This window comes from Aquarana catesbeiana, linkage group LG01 (genome assembly GCF_042186555.1).
Source record: "Aquarana catesbeiana isolate 2022-GZ linkage group LG01, ASM4218655v1, whole genome shotgun sequence".
NCBI classification, from domain to species: domain Eukaryota; kingdom Metazoa; phylum Chordata; class Amphibia; order Anura; family Ranidae; genus Aquarana; species Aquarana catesbeiana.
In genome coordinates this window covers 287342808-287368503 of record NC_133324.1, presented here as the reverse complement: position 1 = coordinate 287368503, position 25696 = coordinate 287342808, and the positions used below count along the sequence as shown (strand labels likewise).

At 43.7% G+C, this 25696-nt stretch overlaps 1 protein-coding gene across 1 annotated transcript in view; it reads left to right on the top strand.

Annotated features, from left to right (window-relative positions):
- The window catches only part of RAB36 (RAB36, member RAS oncogene family), a 48985-nt gene extending 23694 nt beyond the window's left edge, over positions 1 to 25291 (top strand). Inside the window, exons 8-10 of the mRNA XM_073629245.1 lie at positions 20818 to 20908; positions 21038 to 21157; positions 21942 to 25291. Of these exons, the coding sequence (XP_073485346.1) occupies positions 20818 to 20908; positions 21038 to 21157; positions 21942 to 22006 (276 nt within the window). The 3' untranslated portion in view covers positions 22007 to 25291. The remainder of the gene's footprint in view (positions 1 to 20817; positions 20909 to 21037; positions 21158 to 21941) is intronic.
- Positions 25292 to 25696: the final 405 nt, after the last annotated feature.

Sequence of the window (25696 nt, the reverse complement as noted above, 5' to 3'; positions counted from 1 at the left end):
TGGAGGAGTTTTCATACTGCACTGGTTGTCCTATCATAATGCAGGTCCCCTGACCCTTTGTCTGGACAGTGCTGATTGGCCCTGTGGTGATCACATGCACTCTCCCAAGAAAAAAAACTCTCTAGCAAACTGAGCATGTGCAGACTGACTCTACTAAGTCTGTCTTATCCAGACATGTTTTGGGGACAATGCAAGGAGAGGAGGATATGTGCATATATGTTCATCAAACAGCCTTTTTACACAATGCAAAGGATTATCCCCTTAGGTTCCACAGTGAGTATAACAAGCATGCTTCACTGCAAATACTGACTGATTTTACTGTTGTGGATTTAGTAACACTTTAAGTCGGCTATACATTAATTGAAATTCAGCTGAATTTTGATCCATGTATGGGCTTGCTGGAACTTGTGTACAACCAGCCTGTCTGTTTTTCCCTGAAAGGATCAGTGCCGCCGGCTATAGCCGCAACACTGATCATTGTATTCTGCCAGCGGGAAGGGCTCCCTGCCAGCAGAATACAATAGCTCAGCAGGAGGGATTCCCCCATCCACATGATGGGGCACTGTAGAGCACTGATGGGGCACAGATGTGCACTGATGGGGCACTGTAGAGCCCTGCTGGGCACTGACGTGGCACTGTAGAGCACTCCTGGGCACTGATGGGCCACTGCTGGGGCACAGATGTGCATGGATGGGGCACTGCAGAGCACTTCTGGGCACTGATGTGGCACAGATGTGCACTGTAGAGCACTGCTGGGCACTGATGTGTACTGATGGGGAACTGTAGAGCACTACTGGGGCACAGATGTGGTACTGATAGAGCACTGATGGGGCACAGATGTGGCACAATAAAGCACTGCTGGGCACTGATGGGGCACAGATGTGCACTGTAGAGCACTGCTGGACACTGATGTGCACTGATGCGGAACTGTAGAGCACTACTGGGGCACAGATGTGGCACTGATAGAGCACTACTGGGGCACAGATGTAGCACTGTAAAGCACTGCTGGGCACTGATGGGGCACTGATGTGGCACTGTAGAGCACTGCTGGGCACTGATCGGGCATAGATGTGGCTCTGATGGGGCACTGCTGGGCACTGATGGAGCACATATGTGGCAGTGATGGGGCACTGTACAGCACTGCTGGGCACTGATGGGGCACAGATGTGGCAGTGATAGGGCACTGCTGGGCACTGATGGGGCACTGTAGAGCACTGCTGGGCACTGATCGGGCATAGATGTGGCTCTGATGGGGCACTGCTGGGCACCGATGGAGCACAGATGTGGTAGTAATGGGGCACTGTAGAGCACTGCTGGGCACTGATGGGGCACTGTAGAGCACTGCTGGGCACTGGTCGGGCATAGATGTGGCTCTGATGGGGCACTGCTGGGCACTGATGGAGCACAGATGTGGCAGTGATGGGGCACTGTAGAGCACTGCTGGGCACTGATCGGGCATAGATGTTTCTCTGATGGGGCACTGATGGGGCACTGATGTGGCACTGTACAGCACTGCTAGGCACTGATGTGGCACTTGGAATTAAAAAAAAAAAAAGCAGCCTCACGCCACAGCTTCTCCTTTCTCTTCTCACACAATCGGTGTGAGGAGAGAACCGGACATGACGCTGGTTTGCTGACAGTGATCGCTACCTTATTGGATGGAGCGATCATGTGGTAAAGTGCTGCTGGCATTGGCCCTTTACCCCGATCCATGACGCGCTGGGCCCGGAGAACCCGGCGGTCAAGGACACTGCCGGAGGGTGCGCAAGAAGCTCGTTCACGGAAGGACACTGTACACACACTCAGAACTAGCCGGCCACGATGTAGCCATCATTGGGCTTTGGCGCGGTTTGCAAGTGGTTAAGTTAACACTGGCACCCAGTGCAGATCGCAAGCACAGTGCGGTTTGAATGCGGTCTGGGAAAAGTGGACAGAATGCGGGTTTCCCGCACCATGTTCTGGTGTGAACTGGCCCTAACAATAAGGCCAGTCTTGGGAGAAGCAAACAATACTCTATGGATCAATTATATTTTTAGGATTATGAGAGCAGATTTCATTGCAAACTCTTTCCTGTTGCTGTTCTTTGACTACTGAGACAGGCTGTTGTAATTAAATTGTATGTAAATATATGTGGAGATCCTGTCAAAATTCATGCCAGCTAATAATTTCCTTTGGTAACAGCCTGTGCCAACTGTTATCAGTTACATTATTCCCAGCTACCTCTGAGGACTAATGGACACCTCCTTCTACTGTTTATTATGGAGAAAAAAAGAGAAGAAGGAGGTCTTCTGTAGACTTGCCCTATGCTCCTCTTTAGGTACAATATGTTGGGCGCACATTGTCACCCTCGAACAGAAAGTGTGTTACTGGCAGGATCATCGGGTTAAAAACAACAACAAAAAAGTCTGAAAATCAATGCAGCCAACACATCTATGAAGTGGTAAGCTGCAGTATATTATATTTGTGCTCTTGGGTTTAGATATGCTAAAAAGATTTATATAACTACCAACAGCGGTCAGAACAGAGCGTCATTGGCACCTATTATCTGACCCAACTAATCTGCACCTCACCAGTCTCCCAAAAAAAAAGAGAGATCCACAACTGTGCACTAAGACACCGCACCCAAACTAGGGTTTCAATAAATAACATACTGTTGCAGCACAGAAAAAATATAGACATTCCTGTATTACCAAACTGGAAGCACTGTGCAGTTATATTGTTGTATGGTTTTGGGGCAAAACCTCTTAGGTTTAGGTTTACAGAGAACCTAGGTAGCAATCTGTTTCTTTTAATTAATGATCTACGTCTTAATCAATAAAGGCTTGTCGCTAAGGGATTCCATTCTGCTTAGCAGCCACCTTGGCCAAAGTAAACCATTCAGTTAAGCAATAATTAGCTATGCGCTGGCAAATCTCCATGTTCAGGTTTTCGAATGCCATTCAGAAGAAGAAATTCTGAATATGGTTAGATGTAAAAAATGAATAGTTTGTAATGTACAGAAATTATAGAATCAATTACTATCAAATACACAAGAGTGACTAGATATCCCTGATATTCACCAGGAGAGGCTGTAGAAGCAAGGGAAATAAAGTCTTACTTATGGTAATTCCTTAAGTAAGACTTTATTTATATATTCCATGCTTTACATTTACCTACTGTATGATCTCACACTATGAGCTCCTTTCCAGTACATAATGCCACTTGACTGTGTGGAATTATATTTTCCCAACAAAATTCTCTATGTTTTTTTTTTTTATGGTATTTATATCTTGAATCATTATTTTACCACCGTGTCAAAAAGGTTATTTTCCTGTTTTCTTCAATAAACATCTCTGTTAACTCCAGCCAGAAGCTAGCAATTTTTTTTAAAGGCGATACGCACCTATAATTGTAAATTAACCTTTCCATCCAAAATATGGCAAAAAAAAATCAATAATACAACACAGAAATGTTAAATTCAGTGTTCAATGTTTATAAATTGAAAAATCCAATACAAAATGTATTCAATATCCGTTACAAAGATATGTATACTCACAGTCTGCAAAGGGCCAACTTCTAAAGACAATTAAAATGAAAATAACCACATCACTTAATATATTATTCAGTACATCAAAGGGAAAAGTTCTCTATGTGCAGCATGAAGAAACATGCAGAAAAAATAGACAATGTGGTCTTGAGCACCTATCTGAGAATTAATCTGTTCTGATCGGTTGTAATCCACAAGGGTATTGCTGGCAAATATTCTGCTTCAAAAATGATCATCATATACTGTATGGATAAATTCCAGGAAAGCGTGGCTACTAAACATGGCTTCAATGGACAAACAAATTCTCACCGAAAGGTTGTATGTGTGGAGCACACATACTATTGGCTTAAGCTGGTTGTAGACGGATCGAAATTCAGCCCGTTCAGCAGGAACTGGTTGAATTTTGATCTTTGTATGGACTCGCTGGTTGTACTGAAGTTAAGCCTGTCTATAGCCTCATGTAGCATGCAGATAAAGCAGGCTATACATTGATCAAAATTTGTCTGCTTTAGCAGGAACGTGGCAGCTGCTCAACATAAGTCAATCGCTTGATCGACTTCTGTCGAAGGGAAGTTATAATACTTTTGTCGATCAGCGGCTGCAGGAACTGATCAGTGTATTCTGACATCAGCAGGTTCCGCTGTCAAAATACAATGTCTCGGCAAGGGGGATTCCTGCACCCACCTTGTTTGTGTGGATGGAGGAATCTGTTAATTCACGTACACACAATCGGACTTTCCGACGGGAAATGTTAGATGTCAACAGATAGCATGTTTTCAAATTTTCCGCCAACAAATGTGTGTTGTCGGATTTTTCGTATTGTGTGTACACAAGTCCGTCGAACAAAAGTCCAAAGTACAAACACGCATGCTTGGAAGCAGAAGCAGTTGGTCTTGTAAACTAGCGTTCATAATGGAGAATTAACATTCGTGATGCGGAAAATTATGAAATCCCTAAATGCAGCGCACAATTCTCTTCTTCTTTAATGGGATCATAATGAAGCTGCTTTGCTGGTGATACTGATGGAGTTATGCCAAACGTGTTTAAAAAGGCTTTTTTTTCTAGTGATATCAAGAATAATATTATTATGTTTTTTTTATTTTTTTTGGTCAAGTTACCACAACACCATTATCCCGTAGTTTTTAAGATCAAAGATACAACTATGTTGGTGTCCCTTGTTAATTTTACATTGTATTTTTTTAAATGTAACTGCCTAATCCCAAACTGTCATTTGAAGTAAAACGCATAGCCAAGTATTATTCTCCACAATTTTTTTTATTGTGCATTAAAAAAAGAAAACAAATAAAATTAGACATGCTATCTGCCAATAGAACTTAACCAAAAAGTGCATTCTATGCATCCAAAAATATAGAAAATATATCAAATCAAATCATTATTCAACCAAAAAATAATGTCAAAGCAATAACTCCTAAGCCAATAATAAATAACACGTTATCTTCTCCGATTCTGCTACACGTCTGGTTGACGAACGGCCGTTCAGAAATGAACTGAAATGCCCAAAATGAAAAGTGCGAAATGAAAAGCGCAAATCAAATTTTTACCAAACTTCTACACGAAATTAGCAGAATGAGCCCAAAGGGTGCGCTAAAGAGCTGAAAACCAACGTAGTACGTCACTTGTTCGTAATTGTTGGCCAACAATTGTTTGTCTGTGTGTATGCAAGACAAGTTTGGGCCAACGCCCTTCGGACAAAATTCCACGGTTTTGTTGGCGAACAATCTGATCGTGTGTACGAGGCTTTAGTATTTTTGCTAACCTTGTATCACCAACCTAAGACTTGTGGAACACTTAATAAGGAGCTCACAGAGAGCAGGACATAGTATGTATAACATACTCAGTTCCTTGAAACAGCTCATCATTGATGTATAGTAGACTCATCCAAAGTATAGGAGGGGGACAAATTGTATAAGATGCTAGCTGTGGATGTGGTGTATATCCTTACAACTGACCAGAATTCAAATAGGTGGTCAGGACCACATCATCTATTTATTCTGCATGCTTCTTGATCCAGCAAAGGAGATCATATCTCTTTTCCAATTGTCACTTCGATATCAAACTATGTGGACCCAACAAGGTTTTTATCGAGTTGTGATATTTAATTTACAGCTTCCTTGTTGTGGGGCACCCACTATTTAGACTGTGCATAATCTAATATGTTGTTCCTTTGATTTATCAACCAAGCAAGGCATGTTAAGTGATGTGGCTGTTTTCATTTATCTTGTTTTTAAGAGCTGTTTTTTTGCAGACTTAATGCAGCGTACACACGGTCGGACCTCTCGACCGGACTGGTCCGATGGACCGAGTCCGGCGGACAATCCGATCGTGTGTGGGCTCCATCGGACCTTCAATGGACTTTTCCAGTCGAAAATCTGAAGGACTTTAGATTTGGAACATGCTTCAAATCTTTATGCTGTAACTCCGCCGGACCCAGAAATTCGCTCGTCTGTATGCTAGTCCGACTGACAAAAACCGACGCTAGGGCAGCTATTGGCTACTGGCTATCAACTTCTTTATTTTAGTCCGGTGTACATCATCACGTACGAATCCATCGGACATTGGTGTGATCGTGTGTAGGCAAGTCCGTTCATTAAAAAGTCTGTTGGAAGTCCATTGAAAGTCCGTCGGACCAGTCCGGTCGGAAAGTCCGCCCATGTGTACGCGGTTTTAGAGTATACTGTGCAGAATTTTGTGACTGAACTATAGGTAATACATTTTGTACTGCATTTTTCAATTTATGTGTGTAACACCTGAAGCTTTTTATACAATTGTCTCATAAATGAATAGTGTAAAAGTGAAGTCAAGGGGGTCGATTTACTAAAGGCAAATAGGCTGTTCACTTTGCAGGGGAATTTTCAGTTTGCAAGGGAATTTTCCCTAAGCTTAGCGAATGTGGTAAAAAAAAATCACTTTACAAAGAATATGCAATCACGTGCCAGGGAAATTACAAAAAAAATATTTTTGCTTGCACAATATTCACTGATGGTAGTCATAGAGTTTCACCACATTCATTCAGCTATTCTCTTGCAAAATGAACAGCCTATTTGCCTTAGTAAATTATTCCCAAGTTATTAGTACAGTCTAAAGGCATGATGTCAGCAGGTGTTTATTCACACAAGCCGTTATCCCTTGAACCTGGTACAAAGCTTAGGGTTTCAAAACAATGGGTCATTATAACAATTCTTACAAAGTTTCCTGAATTTTTCCCTTTGCTTTCTCATTTTTATAACAATATAAACTCAAAACATACCACATACAACCATTGTATGATTTACTGTAATAGAATAAATATTCCTATTTATTAAGACCATGCCTTGCAAAAGTATCCCCCCCCCCCCCTTGGCATTTTTCATGTTTTGTTGCCTCACAACCTGGAATTAACATGGATTGTTTGAGGATTTGCATCATTTAATTTACAGAACATGCCCACAACTTTGAAGATTTTTTTTTTTAATTGTGAAGCAAACAACAAATAGGTCAAAATAACAAAAAAAGTCAATGTGCATAACTATTCACCCCCCTAAAGTCAATACTTTGTAGAGCCACCTTTTGCAGCTATCACAGCTCCAAGTTGCTTTGTCTCTATGAGCTTGCCACATCTTACCACTGGGATTTTTGCCCATTCCTCCTTGCAAAACTGCTCCAGCTCCTTCAAGTTGGATGGTTTGCGATTGTGAACAGCAATCTTTACGTCTGACCACAGATTTTCTATTGGATTGAGGTCTGGGCTTTGACTAGGCCATTCCAACACATTTACATGTTTCTCCTTAAACCACTCACGTGTTGCTTTAGCAGTGTGTTTGGGGTCATTGTTCTTCTGGAAGGTGAACCTCCGTCCTAGCCTCAAATCACACACAGAGTGGTACAGGTTTTGCTCAAGAACATCCCTGTATTTAGCACCATCCATCTTTCCCTGAACTCTGACGAGTTTCCCAGTCCCGACTGCTGAAAAACATCCCCACAGTATGATGCTGCCACCACCATGTTTCACTGTGGGGATGGTGTTCTTTGGGTGATGTGATGTGTTGAGTTTGCGCCAGACATATCATTTTCTTTGATGGCCAAAAAGTAAGGGTGCACCGAATGGGTTTTTTGGTGCCGAAACCGATACCGAAAATGAAAAATACACTAGGCCGAAAACCAAAACCGATATCGAAACTGACCGAAACCGAAAATGACTGTTTTTAAAATATATTCTTATATAAAAATGTATTTTTATATTTTAAATAAAACGTATACATTTTTATATAACACATTGCTAATAGTATTAGCAAAATTTTCATGCGGTGCACCTCTAGCAGATATGATACAGGAGATGGTCAGAGACTGCAGACATAGTACAGGAGAAGATCCGAGACTGCAGACATAGTACAGGAGATGGTCAGAGACTGCAGATACGGTACAGGAGATGGTCAGAGACTGCAGACATGGTACAGGAGATGGTCAGAGACTGCAGACATGGTACAGGAGATGGTCAGAGACTGCAGACACGGTACAGGAGATGGTCAGAGACTGCGGACACGGTACAGGAGATGATCAGAGACTGCAGACATAGTACAGGAGATGGTCAGAGACTGCAGACATAGTACAGGAGATGGTCAGAGACTGCAGACATAGTACAGGAGATGGTCAGAAACTGCAGACATGGTACAGTTGATGGTCAGAGACTGCAGATATGGTACAGGAGATGATCAGAGACTGCAGACGTGGTACAGGAGATGGTCAGAGACTGCAGATGTGGTAAAGGAGATGGTCAGGGACTGCAGACATGGGCATGTGGCCTGGTACGGTTCGGGGGGGGGGGGCAATCTCTCGTCCCCCCCTCTTTTCCTGTGGCCTGCCAGGTTGCGTGCTCGGATAAGGGTCTGGTGTGGATTTTTGGGGGGACCCCACGCCATTTTTTTTTTTTTACATTTTGGTGCGGGGTTCCCCTTAAAATCCATACCAGACCTGAAGGGTCTGGTATAGATTTTGAGGGGGACCCCACGCCATTTTTAAAAAAAATTTGTCCAGGGTTCCCCTTAATATCCATGCACCCCTTTACAGGCATACTATAGACACCCCCAGGTACGAAATTTAAAGGAATATTACACTTTTATTGTTTCACTTTAAGCATTATTAAAATCACTGCTCCCGAAAAAACGGCCATTTTTGAAACTTTTTTTGTATTGATCCATGTCCCCTGGGGCAGGGCCCAGGTCCCCAAACACTTTTTATGACAATAACTTGCATATAAGCCTTTAATATTAGCACTTTTGATTATTCATGTTCGTTTCCCATAGACTTTAATGGTGTTCGCGTGTTCGAACAAATTTTTTGCCTGTTCGCAAGTTCTGGTACGAACCGAACAGGGGGGTGTTCGGCTCATCCCTACTCACGAGTGCCCAGCAGCCTACCAGTGCCCATCATGCAGCCTGCCTGTGCCTCACCAGTGCCCAGCAGCTTACCAGTGCCCATCATGCAGCCTGCCTGTGCCTCACCAGTGCCCATCAGTTTACCAGTGCCCATCATGCAGCCTGCCTGTGCCTCACCAGTGCCCATCATGCAGCCTGCCTTAGTATGTCAGACAGGATCAGGACAGGGAAGTGTTAGCAAATCAAAGCCAAGAACAGTGCTTTATCTATGGAGGAAAGCTGTCAGCACAGTAAAGGAGCGGCTTGTCGGTATGATCAGCAGGAGGAGCATTATCAGTGTGCAGCGCCACGGGGGTTAAGAGTGCAGGACTTGTTGTTTGACGTGCTATTAGAAACAGTGAGCCCGTTCGGTGAAGCTTACGTAATCTTCACCGAGCAGGCTCACTGTTTCTAACAGCATGTCAAACAACAAGTCCTGCACTCTTAACCCCCGCGGCACTGCACACTGATAATGCTCCTCGGGCTGATTATACCAAGTTGCTCCTTAACGAGGTGTGCTGACAGCTTTCCTCCATAGAGCACTGTTTTGCTTTCTGCCTTTCAGCCGCCTCGTTGAGGAGGGAGGGAGGGAGGGGAAGAGAGAGGAGAGGACTGGACAGGGGCACTCCAGAACGACACCCGCACAGGCCCCGCCCCATTTTCTGCAAAATTGACGAAAATGCCATTTTCGGCCGATATGTTTCGGTGGCCGAAATTTCGGTGCATCCCTACCAAAAAGTTTAATTTTAGTCTCATCAGACCAGAGCACCTTCCTCCATACATTTTGGGAGGCTCCCACATGCCTTTTCTCAAACTCAAAACATGCCATTTTGTTTTTTGCTGAAAGTAATGGCTTTCTTCTGGCCACTCTGCCATAAAGCCCAACTCTATGGAGCGTACGGCTTATTGTCGTCCTAGGTACAGATACTCCAGTCTCTGCTGTGGAACTCTGCAGATCTTCCAGGTTTACCTTAGGTCTCTGTGCTGCCTCTCTGATTAATGCCCTTCTTGCCTGGTCCGTGAGTTTTGGCGTGCGGCCGTCTCTTGGCAGGTTTGCTATTGTGCCATGTTCTTTCCATTTGGTTATAATAGATTTGATGGTGCTCCTAGGGATCTTCAAAGATTTGGATATTTTTTTATAACCTAACCCTGACTTGTACTTCTCAACAACATTGTCCCTTACTTGTTTGGAGCGTTCCTTGGTCTTCATGGCAGTGTTTGGTTAGTGGTGCCTCTTGCTTAGGTGTTGCAGCCTCTGGGGCCTTTCAAAAAGGTGTGTATATGTAATGACAGATCATGTGACACTTAGATTGCACACAAGTTGACATCATTTCACTAATTATGTGACTTCTGAAGGTAATTGGTCGCACCAGAGCTTTTTATGGGCTTCATAACAAAGGGGGTGAATACATACGCACATGCCATTTATCAGTTTTTTATTTCTGAAAAATAGTTTTATGTATATATTTTTCTAATTTTACTTCACCAACTTAGACTTTTGTGTTCTGATCTATCACATATAATTCAGATTAAAAAACATCAAACTAAAGGCTGTAATACGTAAAAAGCCAAGGGGGGTGAATACTTTTGCAAGGCACTGTATGTCTGCTCAATTTCATAAAATCCAGAGCATTGATGACTGCAATATTAAAGCTCCTTCTGGCCATATTGAGGGCCTGATTTTTGTGCAGTACACTTCTTTTGCAAACAGGTGGTGCTGTTGTTTGTAAGAGTCTTGGGGTGTTTACAGTACGGTACTACCAAACTGTATCCCACATTAGTATCGGCCTTTGTCTCTGACTGTGATTTCTACTTAAAACTTTTTCTTAAAGGGGTTTACAGAATTGGATACAGGTATGAAGTACAGCAATTATTTGTGTCTGTGTCAATGTAGTGGTTTCCAGCTGATGCTTCATCAGTCAATTAAAATGATCAGAATTCTCCATACAGATCCTTAAGTCCATACCATATTCCCCCATCTGCTTCCGCGGTTGCTGCTCTGGAGGCATGTTTGCCTGTATCTAGCGGAAATGTCCCATAGTTAAACAATTTTAGACAAACATTTGCCAATCGTTATACATGGTTTCTCCTTTCACAAGGACCCATATGAGACCTTATTGGATAGAAAACGGGTCAGGTGAACTAAAATCTGGTTCCGGCTTGTCAAACATATTCTTATGGCAATGACGAGTGTGATAGGTCAGGCCTGGAAAACTTCCGTCTTAAAAGGCTCACATAAAATATGCCAAATAGTGCCCTTTCAGCAAACCAGAATGACTCCTTACCCACATTTTTGGAAAAAAAAATGTCCATGGGTTTGTTAATTACCCGCCTCTCAATTTTCACATTGACCTATGGAAACTGGACACTTCACATAGCTATGAGGACTGCACATCTGAGTTGTCACCCTGCCCTTATTTTTAGGTCTCCTCCTTCTGGGCCCTTACGGAGCAGCCCCTGCCTTCCTTATGCCTCTACTTTTCCCCTCAACCTGCTGGCTCATATTTGTATTCATACACCCCACCTCCATCCCCGGAGCTGCTGTTAGAAATCACAGGCCCCATACAGCCTACCTGACAGCCCCCCACCCCCCAAAAAAAATATTAAACCAATATTTTCGCTAAAAATACTCTAAAATCATTAATAGCCGACACAAACACAAAGTAACTTACAACATTCCTGCTAAATCAATAAGATAAAACTGTATTGAGTTAATAAATAAAGCTCTGTGTGTGAATGAGGTCTTAATTAAAAAATTAAGGGCTCATTCACATGGGTGCTGTGGCCTGTACACTGTGAATTAGGCCGGGTTCACACTGGTACGACACGACAGTCATGCGAATGTGGATCCGACTTTGCCCTGCGACTTGAAGTCCGACATCCATCTAACTTCAATGAACGGGGATCCAACTTTGATCCCGACAATGCCAGGCACTTTGTCTGGTATGAATCCTTAGGGGAAACTCCACGCCAAATTAAAAAAAGAAAAACGGCATGGGTTCCCTCTCCAAGACCATACCAGCCCCTTCGGGCTGGTATGGTTTTTAAGGAGAAATCCCACGCTGAAAAAAACGGCGTGTGGTCCCCCCAAAATCCATACCAGACCCTTATCCGAGCACACAGCCTGGCAGGTTAGGAAAGGGGGTGGGGACAAGCGAGCGCCCCCTCCCCCCTGAACTGTACAAGGCCGCATGCCCTCAACATGGGGTGTGGATGCTTTGGGGCAGGGGAGATGCTGCGCCCCCCAACCCAAAGCACCTTGTCCCCATGTTGATGAGAACAAGGGCCTCTTCCCGACAACCCTGGCCGTTGGTTGTTGGGAGCTGCGGTTGGGGGGCTTATCGAAATCTGGAAGCCCCCTTTAACAAGGGGGCCCTCAAATCCCGGCCCCCCACCCTATGTGATTGGGTATTGGGTACATCATACCCCTACCCATTCACCTAAAAAAAAGTGTAAAAAATAAAACACAGTACACAGGTTTTTAAAGTAATATATTAAGACAGCTCCGGTGTCACTTCCTGGTACGGTTCGGGGGGGGGGGGGGACTGACCGGAACCTGACTGCATTGGTGTGAACTAGAGCCACTGGAATACATGGAAAACACTGTGCGAGCATTTTTAGTGCAGAAAAAAGCGCACGGAACTGCATCTGGTGTGAACTGGCCCTCTGTGTTTTTCTATGTGGCTGAATCTGTGTGCAGGCAGCCTATGTTATGCTAAGCGAATGCAGCAGTTGTCTGAACACAGCTGCAGGTCCTAATTTAACAGGCCTGTGGGTGCATGTGTATGGCCCCGAACACAGAGCGTGTGCATTTGGGGCCATTCACCTGCACCTGCACATCTATTAAATTAGGACCTTTCGCTGTGTTCAGACAGCAGCTGCATCCTCGTATAAATGAAAACAGTGGGGTTGATTTAGACCCCTTTCACACTGAAGGCGTTTTAGCCCTAAAAATAGCACCTGTAAAGCGCCTGCAAACCGCCTCTCATGCCTCCCCAGTGTGAGAACCCGTTGGAAAAAGTCCTGCAAGCAGCATCTTTGGGGCGGTTGTATACAGCGCTCTTAAACCAGCTGCCCATTGAAATAAATGGGAAGCGCTTCAGAAGCCCCGCAACACGGGCGGTTTCAACCCTTTCTTCGGCCACTAGCGGAGGTTAAAAGCATCCAGCTAGCGGCCGAAAAGTGCCTCTTAAACATCGCTAAAGCGCTGCTAAAACGAGCGGCGCTTTAGTGCTAACGTTGCGTTGCCCCAGTGTGAAAGGGGTCTAAGGCCCCATTCACACCAGAGCGTAGCGTTTTCAGGCAGAAAGTCGCACAATTTTACCGTGATTTTTGCCACGATTTTGACACGTTTTTTCCGTGATTTTTTACAGGTCAAAAAGTTACCGATGTAAAAAGCAGAAAAAGCCCAAATCTGCCTAAAAAAAGTTCCAGAACTTGTTTCAGCTTCAGGCGTTTTGGAGCTTCTGGCTTCAGGCGTTTTGGAGTGGAGATGTGAACCATCTCCAAAGAGAATAATTGATTTTTCCCCCTGCAGCGTTTTGTAGCTTGAGGCTTCAAGCTACAAAACGCTCAGATGTGAATGGGGCCTTAGGGCCAGTTCACAGCACATGCAGTCCAGTGTGTTTGTTTTTTTTGCATCAAAAACGCATGGAAAGTAGGTTATACGGTTTCCAATTACATAGTTCACACCAATGTGGTCAGTTCCAGTGCGTTCCAGTTCCAGAAAAAAAAAAGTAGAACATGCTGCATTTTTCCTGCACTGGACTGTACTGGAAGGCTGTAAAGTGCATCAAAAATACACTGGAACACACATTTTTTGTCCTTATTTAAGGTTAAGAAAAAAGAGGGGGAAGAAATGCACTGGACTGCATTAAAAACTCATCAAAAACGCATCAAAAACGCACTGGAACGCATCAAAAACACGCATGCAGAAAAGCATCTGGAACGCATCTGCACTGCGTTTCTATGGTGTGAACTGGCCCTTACTAAAACTGCAGAGTGCAAAATGTGGTGCAGCTGTTCACAATAGCCAATCAGCTTCTAACTGCACCAGGTTTTGAACCCGTTTTAGTAAATTAATCCCAGTGAGTGATCAGGCTCAATCATTCATTGTGTTCATTCACAAAAGGCAGGGACTGGTAAATATGACATATTTACTGGCCTCTTCCCCTGCTCTCCATCCTGAAAATATCCCCCACCCTGTGTGCCAGCAGCAGCCAGCGGGAGGGGAGGGAAGCCAGCAGTGCTGTGGTGGTGGAGGTAACATAGAGGTCCCTGGGCAGCATGGGGGAATAGACTCCTGGACAGGGAGCGTAATCGATGTGGTGAGGGGGGGAGCAATTACAGGAACAGATCCCCTGTGTGTCTTTCTCTGCAGCAGCTGAAAGCTGGTGGGAGAGGAGAAGAAGCCAGCTTTCAGCTGCTGCAGGGAGAGACAGACATGGGATCAATTCCTGTAATTGCCCCCCTGCCTCATTGATCACCCCCTCTCCTGCCCACATCTGATTCCCCTGCTGCATGGTCCCCCCCTGCTGGCCCGGGCCTGGTATAGGAAGACTGGTGCTACCCTCTTATCAGCGGCCCTGTCCATCTCTCACAACACGACACTTTCCTAGTTTTAGCTTTCCACAAAGGTACCAGTTATCTAGATATGGCATTATCCTTGTTGTTGCTTTACAGCAGGGATCTCCAAACTATGACCCTCCAGCTGTTGCGGAACTTCATGTCCCAGGAGGCATTGTAAACCTCTGACATTAACAGACATGACTAGGCATGATGGGAATTGTAGTTCCTGAACAACTGGAGGGCCGTAGTTTGAAGACTCTTGCTTTACAGACACAAAAAAGTCAAATGCTACATGACTAATATATTTTATACTTGCCCAGCGTGATATCTGTAACATCTTTCTTCTTTGTTTTTTACCATTGTACCATTTTGATGTAAAACTCAATAAAAATCTAATGAACAAAAAAAAAAAATGATCAGTATTTACAGCCCTTGCATCTTTATTCAGGCTAATTCAGGAAAAGCAAATCATCATTTGATCTATGTAAAATGCAAGATCCTACATTTTCTAATTTCAGCTTCACCTCTTATTTCTACCCCCCCCCCCCCCCCCAATACTTATATGTTTGTATTAAATTCGTGTGATACCTCTCAGAGCATGGCCGCAGTGTGGACACTTCAAATCATTTTATTAAGCCCTATTTACATCTATGCGAACTGTAGCTTGAAGAGCTAAAAATCCGAAATCCTATGTATTTCAATGGTGGCTGTTCACATATGAGTGCTCAGGCATCTGTAGCTTGACGTTTGACGTAAAAGCTACATGAGCTACTTTTGAGGAAGAGTTGGGTGTTTTTGGCCCCAGAGACTTCAGTGGGTAAGAATCAAGCATTTCCAATTGTTGACATTTTTTTTTTAGACTGTAAGAACCGGTCTCTCCCTCTTAGTGCTTTGCAGTGGTTAAAACAAAAATGCCTGAAGCTTGAATACACATGGAAAATCATTGAAATACTCTTTTCAAAAAGCTCATATATGCATGCAAAAAGGCAAAAAAAAAAAAAAAAGAAAAAAAAATCGCTGTGTTCAGATGTTAATGCAACCCTAAAGTGCACCAGTGCCCAGAGTATGCATATTTACAGTATTTACGTATTCTTAACATGTAGTAAACAAGCTTTACAATAAGCTCTCCTTGACCACTGTAGACAATGTTTAGAAATTCATATTTAAGCCGAGTACACATGGGTCGAATGTCAGGAGACAACAGCTGGTTAAAAAAAAACTTTCAACATTCAGCCCGTGTGTATGTCGGTCTGTCCGACAGAAGCCGGCCATCTGGCCAGATTCTGTTGGACGAGCATGCTGAAAAACCAGCAGCCGACTGACTCCCGATCAGCGCCCTCAGCCAGTGGTGGAGAGCGCTGATCGGAGTGGTCTGGCGGAGGGACCTTCCCCCTGACAGAACACAACAGCTCAATGGGGGAGATCACTGAACTAACCTCGCATGGTTAGTACAGTAGCTCTGAGCGAAGCTGTCAGTTTTGAACCAGGCTTTAAAGTTCACTTTAGAGACTTTAAATTGGTTGGTTTTTACAGCTTATAGCACCTGCTGTTTGTTAGATTAGATGGCTAATGAGCTGACAAGGGAGAGTAGCTGTGATTTTAGAGCCTCTGTTGTGAACTTTGAAGATGAGTTGCTCCACAGTGCCTGCAGTTACATAGATACGTGGGTTTCTTTAAAGCACTTTTGCTACTTGTTAAGACTGTGTAAATAATTGAATGTCTATAGTCTGCGTATAGGTGTATCTTAAAACCACTTCCCGCCCAAGGACGTCATATGACGTTCTGGAATTTCAGTGGGAATATCTGAACAATGCCTGCAGCTACAGGCATCATTCAGATATCCTTGTTTTCAGCCGGCGATTCTGTGCACCATAAGAATGATCATATGACGTCGCGTCCAGGCCGCGATGTAAACAAAGCCATGGTCGCGGCTTGTAAGCATGAGATCATGGATTTTTGTAGATGTAGGGTCTTATTGACCCTGCATCTCTCCATAAAGAGGACCTGTCACGAATGATTCCTATTACAAGGGATGTTTACATTCCGTGTAATAGGAATAAAAGTGATTAAAAAAAAAAAAAGTTGTAAAAGAAAGTAAAAATAAGTAAAATAAAAAAAAATAAATAAAAAATAAATAATTTAAAATGCCCCTGTCCCCGGTAGCTCGTGCTCAAAAAGAACGCACACGTTAGTCCCGCCCACATATGTAAACGCCGTTCAAGCCACACATGTGAGGTATTGCCACGTGACACGTAAAGCGTGACATGTTGGGTATCTATTTACTCGGCATAACATCATCTTCCACATTATATAAAAAAATTGGGCTAACTTTACTCTTTTGTTATTTTTTAAATCATGAAACTGTTTTCTTTCCAAAAAAAAAAAGTTTGAAAAATTGTTGTGCAAATACCGTGTGAGATAAAAAGTTGCAATGACCGCCATTTTATTCCCTAGGGTGTCTGCTAAAAAAATAGATATAATGTTTGGGGGTTCTGAGTGATTTTCTAGCAAAAAAATTATGATTTTTACATGTAGGAGAGGAGTGCCAGAATAGGGCCGGTATGGAAGTGGTTAAAAAGTGCAATAGAAGTAGTCTAGGTTACCTAAAGCAGCAAACCAGATTTCAGCTGTTTTACAGTAAATGAAATGTTGTAAGTAAATATGTTATAATAGGTAATTTAAAATGTATTTTTGGAATAGCATGTGTTAATGTGCATACATTAATGCACCCAAAGAGTGTGAATCTAAGGTATATGTATATAGTTTGGGCACTGGTGCACTCTAAAGCTTAAGGCCCCTTTCACACGGACGGATAGAATGGTGCCTTTAGCTGCGGATTTTCTAGTTTTCTACTGCAGCTAAAAGCACACAATGCTTTCCTATGGCCCCATTCACACACTGCGTTTAGCTGCGATTTAGTTACATGCGGTTCCGTGCGGATAGATAAAATAGAATTGACTGCGTCCAGGAGCGATTTAGCGCAGCTATCCGCACATAACCGCAGGTAATCGCAGTGCACTGTGTCAGCTGCGGATAATAGCGCTGAACTGCTCATCGGGAAAGGAAATTTTTTTTTCCTTTCCCAATGAGCGACAAGTACGGGGATCCGACTTGGATCCCCGCCAGTGCCTGGCACTGTTTGGTATGAATCTTGAGGGGGAACTCCACGCCAAATTTTAAATAAAAAACCGGCATGGGTTCCCCCTCCAAGAGCATACCTTATGTCGTCACAGTCGTCACCGCCCCTTATGTCGTCACAGTCCCATCATGCCCTCAGGAAGAGAAGAGGAAAGAAGACCTCTTGGGAGACCGGGCTCCTCCGCTATCAAAAGAGCGGCAAAAGAGCAGAATATAGCGGAGGAGCCCGGCAGAAGGAAGCACTGGAGAAGAACCAGAGAGCGCGGAGACGACACCGGAGAGAGGGAGAAGACCACCGACGTCGGAAGAAGACCCCCGGAGCTGCCTAATAAATCACTTTAAAAACCTGTCTACTGTGTTTTTTTTAATTGACACTTTTTTCCTAGGTGAATGGGTAGGGGTACCATGTACCTCATACTCATTTACATAGGGTGGGGGGCCAGGATCTGGGGGCCCCCTTATTAAAGGGGGCTCCCAGATTCTGATAAGCCCCCCGCCCGCAGACCCCGACAACCAATGGCCAGGGTTGTCGGGAAGAGGCCCTTGTCCTCATCAACATGAGGATGAAGTGCTTTGGGGTGGGGGGGGCCCGCAGGAGCCCCCTTACCCCAAAGCACCAAACCCCCCATGTTGAGGGCATGCGGCCTGGTACGGTTCAGGAGTGGGGGGGGGGCTCGCTCGTCCCCACCCCCTTGCCTGCCCGACCGGGCTGGTATGGATTTTGGGGGGACCCCACGCCGTTTTTTCGGCGTAGGGGGTTCCCCTTAAAATCCATACCAGACCGAAGGGCCTGGTATGCTCTTGGAGGGGGAACCCATGCCGGTTTTTTATTTAAAATTTGGCGTGGATTTCCCCCTCAAGATTCAGACCAAACAGTGCCGGGCATTGGCAGGGATCCAAGTCTGATCCCCGTTCAATACGATTCGGTACCCTGTCGGGATTCTATGGAAATGGCAAACCGCAGTTAAACGCAACCGCAGCTAATCGCACTGTACAAATGCAGTACAAATGCAGCTGATCGCAGTGCATGGAGTCTTGAATTTCACAGAAAAAAAAAACATGCTTTTAACTGCGGCAGAATAGCCGTCCGTGTGAAAGGCGCCTAAGACCATTATTTGATCAGTGTCTGTTATGTAGCTGGGGGAGAATGTCTACTCTTTAACACACTCCTGCCCGGCCCTCAGGTGAATTCCTTCCTCCAGCAAAATACTGTGGGTATGGGGCCTCTGTGGATGAAATACTGATTACTTATAATAATGCTGCAGGGCCACCCAGCCTGGTCTAACCAGTAACCCCTGGAATCCTCTCATACCTGCTCCAGGCTTAAGTTGGCAATAAACCTGGCTGTGACTCCAATATAGAGACCTGTTTTTAACCTCCCTGGCGGTATGATTATTTCAGATTTTAGGTGCTGAAAGCGGTACAATTATTTTGCATTGAAATTTGGCGTTTTATATTGTAGGTCTGTAATTCTTAACAATAACACACTTAAATCTGTCCAAACAAGAGTCTAGTAAATATCCCGGGTATGATAAAGTTTGAAACACAAAAACATAAATTATAATATAATAAATAAAAATAAATAATTAAAAAAAAAAAAAAAATTAATAATAAAATAAATTTCCCCACAATTCACTATCGCTCAATTCTGCAAGTGTTCTAATTTACTATCGCTGTTTTCTAGCTGGTCTAAAGCCACTTTTGATGTAAAGGGACACTTTTTGGTTGCTATGGACAATCTCCAGTTTCCAGGCAGAAAGAACAGTATATATAACATAAAACTGCATGCAGGGCATAGGACAAAGCACTGGGGACAAAAGGGATGTGAAATAATTTCATACAGTACTGTAATCTGTAAGATTACAGTACTGTATGTGTTATGATTTTACAATTTTTTGAATTTGCCGCCAGGCTCCGCCCCCGTGCGTCACGCCGCTCGCAGGGAACGGAGCCTGGCACGGAGAGGCTTCGGGAGGAGACAGGGCCCACGGACACAGCGGGTAACATCGCAGGATCCTGGGGACAAGGTAAGTAAAGCCACACCAGGATCCTGCGATGTAATCCCGAGTGTGGCTCGGGGTTACCGCTAATGGTCCTGAATTTTAACCCCGAGCCACACTCGGGAAAACTGCCAGGGAGGCTACGAGACATTCCCATAAGGGTTAGAGAAAAGAGCAGTCCACACAAGAAGTCTCTTTTCAAGGATTCACTAAAATAATAGATGCAAGGTGCAGATCCGCCTCCACGTGCTTACAGTTCCAAACAGTTCATAGGAATTTATGAGAGAGCAGATACAAGACAAGAGGTCTGCACTTACAGAAGGGGTATCCCAGAGTCTGGTATTCCCCAAAAGGGAATGTGAATATTATGTGCTAAGTTATTAAGTCCTACAGCTACATCCAGCTTCGACCCTCAGGGTCGGGTCACACTGAGGCAGCACGACTTGCAGCGTGACTGCCTCAGGCGACCCAGGACACTACTCAGCGGCGACTTGCAAAATGACTTCTGTATAGAAATCAATGCAAGTCACCCCCAAAGTAGTACAGGAACCTTTTTCTAAGTCGGAGCAACTTGCGACATTGCACAGAATGGGACGCTACTTGTCAGGCGACTAGTTCGCCTGACAAGTTGTCCCAGTGTGAACCGAGACTGAGGAGAAGCTGTACATTATACTGTATGCTTTCCCGCTTACATGCTAGTCTACCCACAGGAGATACTGGTTGCCATTCTACTCGTGGTGACTACTACTACCAATCTCAGGAAGCTCTCTGCCTTCCTACCATATCCTTACCCATGGTTACCCTCTCCTAGCACTTAACTCAAGCAGCTAACCTAAGCCAAATCTAACTTGTTCTACTGCTATCAATGACCAACACGGTACAACACTTCATCCATGTCTTTGGTGATCTCTGATGTCCTTATGAATGGTTTCTTACATGATGAAGATCAGCCATGGAGTATATCTGAGGTGTATATCAGGGTGTCCTTCTTCCCCACATGAGAGCAGTGATCAACCAGGCCAACATACATGCCCTACCCTACATGCTTATGCTGTGTATGTTTTAGGTTAATGTACTAATAGTGTTACTGGTCATAGACCCCAGAATGTTTTAGGGCTGTGCTTGTATGTTCTTGGACATAGATGCATTATATTCCTTGTCGGCTTCATTCTAGTCAGAGGCTGAATATGAACGGACAAAGCAAGATGCTTTGAAATTTGCTGAGGAAATGAATGCAGAATATTGGTCTGTCTCTGCCAAAACAGGTAACTATATCAACTGCTAGTAATCAATACAATTCCAATGCATCATACATAGACAAAACAACACATATTCAATGCAATGAACAACAAAGTAACTATGGGTTAAATTGTGTGACTTGTTTCTTTTCTCAGGTGAACATGTAAAGGATTTCTTTTTTCGGGTGGCAGCTCTGGCCTTTGAACAGTCCATGAAAAGGGAGTTGGAGAAGAGCAGACATATCACAGCACAGATTGGAGCTGGCAGTCTTATACGTATGTGTGACTGGTCTTATATTTTATACTGGAAAAGTGTGAATCTGTTAACATTTTAAGCTAAATCAGGGAAAAATCAGCATAGTTCATAAAGATTCATCATCCTCTTCTAGGTTAAAGAGAAAAGTGAGTTTTTTGCCTCCCTGTTTTCTGGGTGCTGATATAAAGTGTCACCCAACGATGCACATTTGCTTCTTATCCTGGAGGAAATGAAATCCCATGTCAATTAGCTTTAGTACAAAGATCTGTATATGCTAAATCAGGACTTTATGGGAGTGAGCCAATCAAATGATCAGGAAATTAGATTTCTTGGGGCATTTTTGTACAAAAAAGGGTACAGGTCTTCTTTAGGGTTGCCATGGCAGCAAACAAGCAGCATGTCAATTTTTTTGGCAGCTGTAGAAAATTATAGTTGGCTGTGAATTGAAATGGTAGAATCATTTTTTAATAAAATACATAATGGCTTGTTTATATCATAATTATGGTATATATTATATATAGAAGTGGGGCTTTCTTTATTATTATTTTACTTGCCAAGGTACATTGTTATCTTCCATTCATTATATTCTCCTTTGCAAATTGCCAGAAAATCTATTGCTGCTTAGTTGTCCTTCACAATTGAGCTTCAACCTAAAGAGATCATTCGTATTAATGCATTTGCTTGCAATTGAGCTGCCCATAGTTGGTGTCATTAATGCATTTTTCTTATTATTTGAGTTACTTCTATACCAAGGATACAGAATGTGCAGAGTTAACAAATCTTTTTTTTTTTCCCTCTTTCTAGATCTTGAAGGAAATTCACCCGAGAAAAGGGAAAATGATTCCCAGCCTAACATGAATTGTTGTTAGATTATGACTGCCTACAGAACAGACCACTTAATACTCTGCAGCTCTTATTGCCACCGGCAGTGTCCAGGCAGCACAGCAAACCACATGAGTTTTGTCTAAATTGTGACCAAACAATGAAGCTCAAATCCCTCTTTGGGCTTTTAGAGACAACGACAAAACATCTCGAAGTCTGCACTACATTAAGATTTGTCTAGCCTGCAGCACAGCAATAATGTGCCCCTTGCATCAGGGCTGCTCTCCATCCTCCCTGGCCAATTTCTGCACCAGCAAGTTCAAATGTATAATCTTACATTTTGAAGCTTAGATGACTTTCCAAAAAAAAAGAGACAATAAATAAGAATTCTTATAAATTGTGTCTAAAAAAAATGCCAAAGCCTTGCATTTAATTTCTTACATGTGTTATAGATTTGTATGTAGTTATTCTCATTTCTAAAAATAATAATTATGATATGAAAAGTCAACTGTTATTGTTATGGCCAGAGCTGGATTTCTGCATTTTTAACGGGTGGTGGCATACGGTGGAAGGGCTGCTGGGGGGCACGAGCCAACCAAGCATTAGGGTTCATTGACTAAAAGAGTAGAGCATGTTTAATGTGCAAAGGGAATTTTTTTCACTTAGCTTAGTGAATAAGGTGAAGCTTTCCTAACCGCAATAATCCAATCATATGCGAGCAAAAATCCTTTTTTTTTCTGGCAGAGGATTGGGCTTTTTTTCCAAACTGAAGTTTCACCGCATTTACTAAGCTGTGAACATTCCCTTTTAACACTTATGCTGCATACACACGAGCAGACTTTCCGACGGACTAGGTCCGACGGTCTTTCCGACGGACTTTCTGACTAGGTCCGACGGACTTTCCGAACCAACGGACTTGGCCACACACGATAGCACTAAGTCCATTCATAAGTCTGTTCGGTTTGAACGTGATGACTTAAATGGGATTAAAAAAGGAAGTTCAATAGCCAGTAGCCAATAGCTTCCCTTGCGTCGTATTTGGTCCGTCGGACTAGCACACAGACGAACAGTTTTCCCAATTTTAGTCCGTCGGACTTTGAGTCCGTTGGACAGATTTGAAACATGTTCTATTTCTAGGTCTGTCGGATTTTTATCCCGAAAAGCTATCGGACTAGCCCACACACTATCGGATTGTCCGCCGGACTAATCCCGTCGGACCTAGTCTGCCGGAAAGTCCGCTCGTATGTACGCGGCATAATTGAACATTCCCTTTCAAAATAAAATTTTCTTGCAAAGTGAACATACTCTACTCCTTTAGTAAATAACCCCCATTATAATACAGACTGTCAGTAGACATTTTTGTTAATAAAAAGTATTCCAGTTTCCACAGCTTGTACATCTTTGTTAATTGAATAATGATCTGTGTACCGACAGTTCACTTAGGCTGGGTTCACACCTATGCAAATTGGATGTGGGTTTCCCTGCATCCAATTTGCATAGCAGGAGAATGTGACCAGCTCTGGAGCCAGTTCACATGTCCCGGGGTGGCTGCAGAGCGCACTGCACAGAAACGCTGTGCGTCTTTTCCTCAGTTTCAGGGCCAAATTCAGGCAAAGATTCTGCCCTGATTCATCCCTGAAATGGAGAACAGGGACGGACAGCATTGCTGTGCAATCTGGGGGCCGGTTTAGGTGTGAGCCGAGCCTGAAAGTGTATGTTACCTCAACATTTCATATTCATGATCTGTTGTACCATGTGCTTGTATTAAAGAGCAACCTGTTCTCTTTGCATTTCTTCCTTTGCTTGAAATAGCTGGTGATCCTACCAGACCCCCTGCTTTCCTATTTCAAACTAATCACGCTAGGCATAGAAGCACATTTTTCCCAGTGTGGTCGGTTTTCTAGCTGTGCTGGGAGCACAGCCTATCTGTCCTCCAATGGCCAAGACTTGAGCTGACACACCCCTTTTCACAGCTCTTCACAGAGAAGATCAGTGTCCTGCTGTTTTTCCACCCTCACCTCTCCAAGCCCCTTATGCAGCTGAGAACAGAGGTCACGTGATCACTTAGGGAAAAAAGTTTTTCTTTGTTTCTGTTATAAAATTTTGTAAATAAGTAAGTTTTCTCCTTCACTGATGGGCACTGATGAGGCTGCACTGAGGGGCACTGATAAGGCGGCACTGATGAGGTGGCACTAATAAGGTGGCACTGATGATGAGGCACTAATATGCAGCACTGATGGGCACTGGTAGGTGGCACTGATGGGCATTGATAGGCGCACTGATAGGCACTTATAGTTGGCACTAATGGGCGCTGATAGGCGACAGTGATGGGCACTTATAGGTGGCACTGATGGGCACTTATAGGTGGCACTAATGGGCACTGATAGGCGGCACTGATGGCCACTGATAGGTGGCACTGATAGGAGGGACTGGCAGGCATTACTGATGGGCACTGATTGACATCTATAATGGGCACTGGTTGGCATCCCTGGTGGTCATGGGTGGGCATACCTGATGGTCATGGGTGGGCATCACGGGTGGTCATCCTCGGTGGGTTTGCACGGATAATCAATCAGTGCAGACCCCCCTGTCAGGAGAGCAGCCAATTAGCTCTCCTCTACTTGTGTCTGTCAGTGCGAGTAGACGTAGAGGAAAAGCCGATAAACGTCTCTTCCTGTTTACACTGTGATCAGCTGTGATTGAACACAGCTGATCACATGGTAAAGAGCCTACATCATAGGCTCTTTACTGAGATTGGAGATGCGGTGTGTCAGACTGACACACCACACCAACGACCACCATGCTGTGCGCCCACATGGGCACGCGTTTGCGGCTTATCCTGCTGTATGTCACGTGACACCCAGTCAGGATAACTTAACCACTTTTCCGGCCGTCATTCTGCTATATGGCGGGCTGGAAGTGGTTAAGAATGAATGGCGGCTGCTGCCTTCACTGCTGGGGTGAACCAGCCCTGAAAAAAGTTCATAGAAATGGGAAAGCAGCAGAGAAGTGGTGAGCCTTACATTGTACCAACGTTCATTCAGTCTGTGCCACAACTGACGCAATAGTAAGTGATTTTGTTCATATCAAAATCATGTTCTCAGTATCATAAACAGCCTCTATGTAATGTTTACTAGGTTGTAAAGGTAAATCACAAAGTATAATTGACATTTTTATATATATTTCCTGCAAAGTGCTCTCTGATTCTAAAAGCATAAGAAAACGATGTTCATTTTAATGTTTTCATTTTCATTTACTGCGTATTGTAATATCTATATTGCCGTGTCCTTAAATACTCTTGCAATAAAATAAAAAGGAAATGTTTAAAGATGCATTGTGCCTGGAAGATTTTATTTGATTAGCAAGCAAAGCTCCATTTTTTTTTTAATTAGCCATTCAGATAGGGACATTAGTTCAGGTCATTAGCCGTATGACCTCAGTGCATGAATCAGCAGTCCTGTGAATGGAATAATCAATTGGTGCTACGTTACCAGTGTTTGCATTGTCTGGAAATGTACAATCAGTGCCGGGTTCACATTTTCATTGAGCAGGCATTAAATCTTGCAACCAATTGATAAAATCCGGAGCTCACAAACTAGAGCAAAGGAAAGCAGGGAGGGACCTGAAAGAGTAACTCCACTTTTGTGATCTGTGTACATTCGAAGGATAATAACAAACTTTGTTGCAGAGTCCTACCTTTTGCTATTCTGAAGAAATAGCTGTATGGGAGTGGTTTT